Source organism: Patagioenas fasciata, chromosome 16 (genome assembly GCF_037038585.1).
Source record: "Patagioenas fasciata isolate bPatFas1 chromosome 16, bPatFas1.hap1, whole genome shotgun sequence".
NCBI lineage: Eukaryota > Metazoa > Chordata > Aves > Columbiformes > Columbidae > Patagioenas > Patagioenas fasciata.
This window is the reverse complement of record NC_092535.1, coordinates 6,316,083-6,324,232: the sequence shown is the minus strand read 5'-3', so window position 1 is coordinate 6,324,232 and position 8,150 is coordinate 6,316,083. Positions and strand designations below refer to the sequence as shown.

General features: G+C 64.1%; 1 protein-coding gene across 1 annotated transcript; it reads right to left on the bottom strand.

The window, feature by feature from the left end:
- Positions 1-253: 253 nt before the first annotated feature.
- Positions 254-3,122, bottom strand: FAM110A (family with sequence similarity 110 member A). Its single transcript, XM_065849931.2, has 2 exons — positions 3,042-3,122; positions 254-2,084 (listed from the first exon to the last, which is right to left on the bottom strand). The coding sequence occupies exon 2, from the start codon at positions 2,013-2,015 to the stop codon at positions 999-1,001; it is 1,017 nt and encodes a 338-aa protein (XP_065706003.1). The 5' UTR covers positions 2,016-2,084; positions 3,042-3,122; the 3' UTR covers positions 254-998.
- Positions 3,123-8,150: the final 5,028 nt, after the last annotated feature.

The following is an 8,150-nucleotide window of genomic DNA, read 5'->3' as shown; positions in this document are numbered from 1 at the left end:
GGGAATCCCGCCAGCCAGGGCTCTGCCGGGACCTGCCGGACCCAACCGCCACCCCTACCGTGCCTGCCAGGCCCCGCGCTGGCACGCCACAGCACAGCACCCATCGCTCCCACCAGCACCCATTGTTTCCACCAGCACCCGCCTCTTGGCACCGCCAGCCCCTGACGAGCCCCAGAAGGTGCCAGCACCCTGGGGTCCCTGCCCCATCCCAATCCACACCACCTTGAGAGATGGCAGCCCACATAGCTTCCAAAGCACAGAGATTTACTACAACCAGTTGCATTATTATTTTTTACAGATAAAACATCAGGAAAAAACATAGAAATTAGGAAGAGACCAACAACCATCATCTTCATAAATAGCAGGGACCGGTGTGGCAGGGCTGTGTGCCCGCTGGCACCGGGAAGGGACACAAGCGTTCACAGACACTCTCATACACATGCAGCCTGGGGCTGCCGAAGGAGCAGTTGGGTTTGCCCCCCACAAAGCACCCCGCTGCTCCCAGAGCACCGGCATTAAGATGGGGGCTGCCAGGAAACGGCCCCACCCCAGGCAGCGTAGCTCTGTCCCTGCTCTTTGTAGGGGGGGAGTCCCAGGAAGTGCTGGTAGGGACAGGGCAGGCAGGAGCCTCTGGCAGCACAGGCAGGACAACCACACACGGGGTCCTGCAGGAGCAGGCGACGGGACAGTGTTGGGGACCAGCCATGTGCATGGGGACACACATGTCCTCTGCCCTGCTCACAAGGACCTGGCTCGCAGTGCTGGTGCGGGGGTCTGATGGAGCCAGAACCAGCAGGAAAGATGCTCAGCCACCACACCGGGGCTCTGCCGGTGCCATTGTGGCCCAGGGGACAGGGAAGCAAGTGGGGAGATGAGTTCAAGGGTCCTGTCACTGCCGAGAGGTCCCTGTTCCTCCTGGGGCACAGCCAGCACTCCATGTCCAGTATCTCCTGCTCGTGAGAAACTCGTCCCCAGCACTGGCCACCACTATGGCACTGCTACACATTGGAGACCTGCTGGGGGTCCCTGGCCTGGCGCAGCCCATACAACCACTTGATGACACGGGCGTTGCGCTCGATGACGGAGATGCCATAAGGGACGCGCTCAGCCGGCCGCCCCTCTGGCGTGGCGACGCTGGGCGGCGAGTGGTCACCCTCCGAGCTGGCCGTGCTCACGCTGTGAAACTTGAGGGACACGATGTCGGAGCTGGCGCGGGCAAAGCGCTCGGCGCCCATGTCCTGCACCTCCTCAGGGTCAAGGCCACAGTAGTTGAAGAAGCGTTCCAGGTCGGCGGTGGCTCGCGAGAGCCTGTCGCTCAGGTCCGACTTGGAGCGGTGCAGCAGCGGCTGACGGCGGGCGCTCTCAGGGCGGGCGGGCGAGTTCTGTGCAGGGGTTACAGGCCGCCCCCCCAGGATAGGGGACATGGGCACCGGTGTCACCTGACCCTGCGGAGCCCCGCAGGGACGGACGTCCACTCTCCGCACGGCTACGCTGCCGGGAGGCTTGGTGGTGGCGGGGCTCTCTGGTGGTTTGTTGGCACCCTGTGCCCTGCCACCCAGTGCTGCCGGTGCCTCCACCCTCCACTTGTGCTCCCGGCCCAGCGAGCTCTCTGCTTTGGGGAAAGGGCTGTCGCAGAGGTTGATGAGGTTGTTGAGGATCTCCAGGTCAAGTGAGGTCTTCGTGCTGCCGGCCTCAGCACAGCGCGGCCCCGGGGGTGCCCTGCGGCTGGGGGTGAGCACGGCCCGGCGCACCCCCGGGGTGAAGAGGGGCTGCTTGAGTAGCGGTGGCTTCACCGGCTCCTGCTTGGTGCTGGCTACTTGCTGGCTCTTCACATACTTGGCCTTGTCAGCCTCCAGCCTTTCCACAGCGCTGGGCTTCCCGGCACCTGGTTCAGCTCGCCGGCGGAAATACGCAGGGCCCTTGCTAAGGATGCGGATGGGCATGGCCGAGGTGAAGGGTGCCGTCACCGTCACCCCCTTCATGGCGTCACTGGCTTGCAGAGCCTCAATGGGCATCCTCCGCAGTGGCACCGGGGTGCGGGATGGGTGGCCACCACGGGCAGCGAGGGGCTCACACGCTGTCACCTGCAAAGAGGGGCTGGGGTGAGGGCTGGCAGGCGCTGCCTTCTCCCTGCCTGCTCCCTGCCTGCACCCTGGCCTCTCGGGCAGACAAAGGCTGTGTGGGGCTGTGCGGTGCTGCACTGTCTGCACTGGCCGCGCCAGGATTCCTATTTGAAGGCAGGGACCACGCCTCCGCCTCCGCCATGGCCTCCCCGAAACGTCACCCAGCCAATCCGCGCAGCAAGCCTGCTTCAAACTGCACCCGGGCCAATGGCGCCGGCGGGGAGGGCACCCCGGCGAGGGGCACCCCGGACAGCCAGGCTGGGATGGAGAGGGGTGGCGGTGCCCTGGTGCCCCTTGCCAATGCTCTGCCCACATCACCAGTGCCGAAGGGAGCGTCGCCCATATCCAGGGGTGCAACACCTGCACCCGGAGGAGCATTGCCAACAGCGAGGGGTGCATTGTCTGCACCCAGGGCTGCATCACCTGCCCCAATCACCCAGCACCCCACCCAGCTGGGGGATCCGAGGCTCTGCTCCCTGCTCCCCCCTTGGCTCTCCATCCCCTCGCAGGCTCTGAGACTGCTTCCGGGCTCCCCATTCCCACCCCTGAGCTCCTTGGAAAGCACCAGTGGGGTGCTGCGCTGCGGGCACCCCATGTCCTTGGGCCCCCGCCAACCCCAACTAGCAGAGCTCCCGCCCCTATGGTCACACAGAGGCACTGGCCCACCCAAAACGCAGGGGGAGACCAAACCAGCCCTGCACCCCTCTGCAGCCCCCGCCCAGGGTGGGCACAGCCAGAGGGGCCCCAGTGCAGAGAGGGACTCAGTGTGCATAGGGGGGATATGTGGGATCTGACCTGCCCCCACATCCCCCTCCTTCTCCATCCGCTTCCCCGAGCTGCTCTGACAACCCTCCTGGGGGTCCCCATCTCGGGGCACAGATGAGCCCCGGGGGGGTGACAGCAAGCCCTGGCACTCACCGGGTGCAGCAGTGGGGGCCAGGGTGCCGCAGCCCTGCTCCCTCCCGTGGTGGCCCCGAGCAGGCTGCCGTCAGTCACCGTCAGCCGCCCGCCTGCGCGCACAACTTCCTGGGTGCAACCCAGGGCCCGTCTCAGCGTCAGGAACCAGCCCCAGCACCCACAGCACTGTGCAACGGCCGTGCCGTGCCATGGCAGCGCTGTCTGCCAGCCCACGTGTGCCGGTGTGTCGGCCCCAGCCCCCCAAATCCGCACCCCAGTGGGGTCCCTGCACCCCAACAGGGTCCCTGCACAGTACACGGTGCATTGACCTGATGCACTGTGACGGGCATGCAGCTTGGGGGAGGCTGGCTGTCCCTGTCCTTGTCCCCTGCCTGGGGGGACATGCTGTCTTCTGACCAGGAAAGTGTCCTTGGGGGGCCAGCCAGGCACAGGGACAGCTGGGGACAGTCCCAGTGCCAGCACAGACACTCCTGCCAGAGACTGGGGGCAGCTGGTCAAGAGCCTCGCTGACTCAGCAGCAGGGACATGTGCCCACATTCAGTGCTGGAGCTCAGCTCAGTGCCAGAGGCTCAGCCCCGTGGCCAAGCCATGGAGGGGATGGCTCTGGGGGCACAGGGACAAGGATCCAGGCACCTCCAGCACAGCCAGCCATGGCCAGTGTGGGCTCTCCCCCGCCTGATTGGGCACAACCTGCTGCTCCACATTCCTGTGGTGCTGAGCCTGCCCTGGCATGGCCGTGCTGAGCTGAGCCAAGCTGAGCTGAGCTGAGCTGGGCTGAGCTGCCCCCCAAACAGCCCCAAGAACACAGCGGTGTTGTCCCATGCCCCTGGCTGGAGCGCCGATATGCGAGTGCCAGGGCTGACAGCCCTGCTCATGCCCAGCAATGCCTGGCTGCAGCTCTGGCTCTGCTCCCTTCTGGCACAGGCAGCCCAGCCAGGCTTGCTCCGGCACGCCGGGTCACCTCCTGCTGGGTGGCAGCCGTCCCGGACACCAGGTGACCCAGCCCCACGCTGCCGCACAGGATGGGCACAGAACCGGCACCACCTCCACCACCCACCTGGATCAGCCTTGCGATGTGAGAGCCTCCCTGGCACAGTCCAGCCACCACGCTGCTTCTCCCAACACTTGTCCTGGGGGTGTCCCAATATCCCTGTGCCTCCTCCTCCCCAGCCACGTCCTCCCGTTCTCCCGGTGGGACAGCGGCTGGCGGTGCTGGAGCGGCTCCGTGCCACGGCTGCTCCCACTGAGTCAGCACCGGGTGAGGACACGCTGAGAGACAGCTCAGCGCTCACATGGGATGAAAAGCATGGGGCATTCCCCCATGCCAGGCTGCGTCACACAGCGTGAAGGTGGCCGGTGACGTCCCGGCACAGGTGCCGGTTCAGCCTGTGGTGCCGGCTGGGCAGCGCGGATGTGTATCCTGGGGTGCACACGCTGCCAAAGCCAAAACACCCCTGGATGTCCCCTGCCCGCTGTGGGCAGAGGGTTCTGGTGCCTCTCTGGGCTCAGAGAGAGGGGAACATTCCCAGCCCTCCCGCGGGCACGGAGCTGCCACCCAGCTCCCCATGTGCCACCGGCACAGCCAGCAGGGCCTGCTCTGGTTTGCAAAAATCACCTTGATTCCCCACACACCTGGCAGCAACCCTCTGCAATAAACCAAACACGCAACAAAATAAAATAACCCTGTTGACACAAAGGGCGGGGACAGACTGGAGGAAGACCACCGACCCTGCAGCCGCATGGAACGGGCAGCTCCTGCCTGTCGTGTGGGCAGATCCCGCAGCGACGTCCAGCTTGGTGTGCAGGGGTTGAGTGTTTGGCTCACGGAGCTTGGTTAGAACCGAGCGTTTTTCAAACTGCTCTTGGAAGCGAGACGAGGAGCCAACAGAGAGAGAAGAGCCGAGTCAAGCGCATGGAAAGCTGCCAGTGCCCTGCTCGGGCAATGGCGAAGGCGGATCCACAGCACGAGCTTGGCTGGAAAAATGCTGCCTGGTGTGGTGAGAGATAGCAGAGCCTGCGAGCACCTGCCTGGTCACGCTACGGCCCCCCACTGTCCTGAGGCTGTGCGGGGTGCAGACAGCCGGGTGCAGGAAGCAGGGTGCAGGCAGTGGGATGCAGGCAGCGGCTGCAGGCAGCTGCCTGGACACGTCTGGGCATCCGGGTGATTCTGGAGTCAGGCAGTGCCCCGGAGCCTCACCCTCCCTGGGAGCATGCCAGGACTGGTTTGGGGAGGGTTGCCCCACCGCAGGAGTGCTCCCCCAGCACCCAGCTCACCACCTCTGCCATTGCACTGGGGACATGGGGACAGAGCAGGGACGGGGGAATGATGTTTGGAAACAGAGGGACAGGCAGGTGCTGGCACTGGCTTTGCCTTCGCCTCCCACGGGTGCTTGGGGCTGGGCCCCTCCTCATGCTGTTTCAAGGACCTCCTGGGAGGTAAATGCCGCCAATAAGCAAAAAACACAAAAAACTCGCTCAAAGGCCAAATCTTCCCCAGGGGTAAGTGCTGGGTGGAGGCAGCTGCAGGTGCCCAGGGGCAAGCAGCGGGGCTGGGGCTCCATGCAACTCAGGCAGCCCCACACAGAGGTGCCCCCAGAGACCGCCCTAACACCCTTGTCTTGGTGAGGGCTAATTCCTGATGTTTCATTACAGCCCCTCGCCATCCTGGGCCTGCAGCCAGCTTTGCAGCAGGGGAATCAGCCCTGAGCCACATGCCCCAAGCCTGAACGAGCCACTGCCTTCTCCTGCCTCAGTTTCCCCAGCTGTGGGCTCTGCAGAGCAGCTATCCAGGCAGAGGCAGCTTTCCAAGGGACACAGGGACTCGAGGAGGCTCTTGCTGGGCCCAGCATCACCTTGCTCAGCTGGGAGCCGGGGAGGTGACAGATGGGGACGTGCCGGGTGCGAGGCCTTTGTCTGCGCGGCAGCACATGGCAGCACAGACCCGCAGATGGCGGCTGCTGGCTGGGCCAGGCCCGCAGCCCACGGCCAGGCGACCGCCAGGCCCTGGGGATCCGGTCCTTTGTCAGGGTCTCACCTCCGGCAGCCGCCCCTTCCTGGCCACCCCCCACCAGCCTTTCAACTTTCAACTTGACCTGCTCCTTTCACATGGAAATGGGATGCAAATGGGGCCAGGGGGGCTGACAGGGGCCAGCGGCTGTGACCTGTCACTGGGTCCCCAAGTCTGGGGGGGTCATATCCAGCTGTCTGGAGCAGCCGGTGGTCCCTGGGGTGAGGGGGTGCCTCTTGTCCCCTGCAATGGAGCAGCAGCCCAGGAGCAACCGTCCCCACAGCTCCCTGCTGGAAGCAGATATTGGGGGTGGCTCTTGCCATGCTGAGCTCGCTAACAGACCCTGATTCTCCCTGGCTGCTGACGCCCCTGTACCCTCACATGGCCCAGGCACCCCCCAACACAGGCAGCGTGCCCACCCCAGGACCGCCCTGCCCAGCCTGCCCTGCGCTGGCTGCAGTTAGGGACAGGTCCCCAGACCTGGCTGGGTGGGGAAGGGGCTCCTGGTCACCAGAGCCCAGCAAAGTCCCATGGCCGGGGACCACACGGCTACCAAATGTTGCCATCTGCTTCAGGGGCCTTTGCTCGCATCTGCTGGGGGTGCGGAGGGGCGAGGGGCCGGGGGGGCAGGGGGAGGGGGGGCTGGAGGGCTCAGCTGTAGCACAGGGAGGGGGCAGAGGGGGCACAGCCATCTCCCACCACACAGGCAGCACATGTCGGGCAGATCTGGGTGAGGAGCGTGAAGCAGCAGTGCGGTGGTCCCATACCCAGCAACCCCCCCGAGCTCCCCTGTGCTGCAGATGGTTGCCTTTGGGAAGGGTCTCACCAGCCTCGCTGCTCCTTGGTGCTGCCAAATTAAACACAGGACAATCCCTATCCCCTCCCCAGCCCTGTCCCCTTCTCTGTCCTCAACCCCATGGGTGCCCAGGGACCTCAGCTGTCCTGGGACCAGCCCAAGCCCCAGTACCTGGTTTCTCCCAGTGTTCTGGATGTGCTCCCCCCCTCCCAGGTGCCCCGGGCACCTGTACTGGTTTTGGTTGGGATAGAGTTGATTTTCTCCATAAGAGCTGGTATGGGGCTGGTTTAGATTTGTGCCAAAAACAACGCTGATAACCCAGGGATGTTTTCGTTGTCACTGAGTGGTGCTTGCACAGCATCAAGGCCTTTTCTGCTCCTCACCCTACCAGTGAGCGGGCTGGGGGTGCACAAGGAGTTGGGGGTGACACAGATGGGACAGCTGACCCCGCTGGGCAAGGGATGTCCCATCCATAAGGTATCCTGCACAGGAATAAAAGTTGGGGAAGAAGGAGGAAGGGGCAGACATTTGCAGTGATGGCCTTTGCTGGAGCCCTGGGGGTGGCACCTGCCCCAGGCAGCAGTGCAGGAATTCCCGGTTTTGCTTCACTTGCACACACAGCTTTTGCTTTCCCTGTGAAACTTTATCTTAAGCTGCCAGTTTTTTCCCTTTTACCCTTCCCATTCTCTCCCCATCTCACTGGGGAGGGTGAACAAGCAGGTGGCAGGTGCTGAGCTGCTTGCTGGGGTTAAACCATGGCCATACCTCAAGCTGTGCCCCATCATGGGCACCCTGCTGTGCCAGCACCGTCCCTGCAGCGCCAGGGACAGAAGGACAACCTTGTCCCCACTGCACCTGACACCCCCAGCTGCCCCATGATCAGGGCAGGGATGTCCAAACTGGGATAGCTCAGGGGTCCCCTGAGAGCTCCATCCCCACCCATGACCCTGCAGAGGTCGTCACTGAGGACACTGGCTGTCATCGGGTGACATTTGCACCTGCAAGAAGCAGCCTGATATTGGTGGCACACAGTTCAACCGGGGACAAGCACAAAGTCCAGGACATCATGAAGAATAATCACTGGCACCTGGCCAAGCTGGTATGCACTGGGGCAGTGGTGACACTGTGGAGATCACCCTACAGTGCAGCCGGGCACACCACGGGCTTGGGGCTGTCCCTGGCACTGGTGATATATGAGGATGGAGGGCAGCGGTGGGCCCCGCAGCAGGGCAGGGGTAGGGCTGTCCCCAGGCAGGCAGGGAGAAGGCAGGAGGTGTTCAGGAGCTGGAGGTGGCACAGTTGGACT

Coding starts and splice junctions, on each gene's coding strand:
- FAM110A (XM_065849931.2), bottom strand. CDS start 2,015: ATGCCCATTGAGGCTCTGCAAGCCAGTGACGCCATGAAGGGGGTGACG.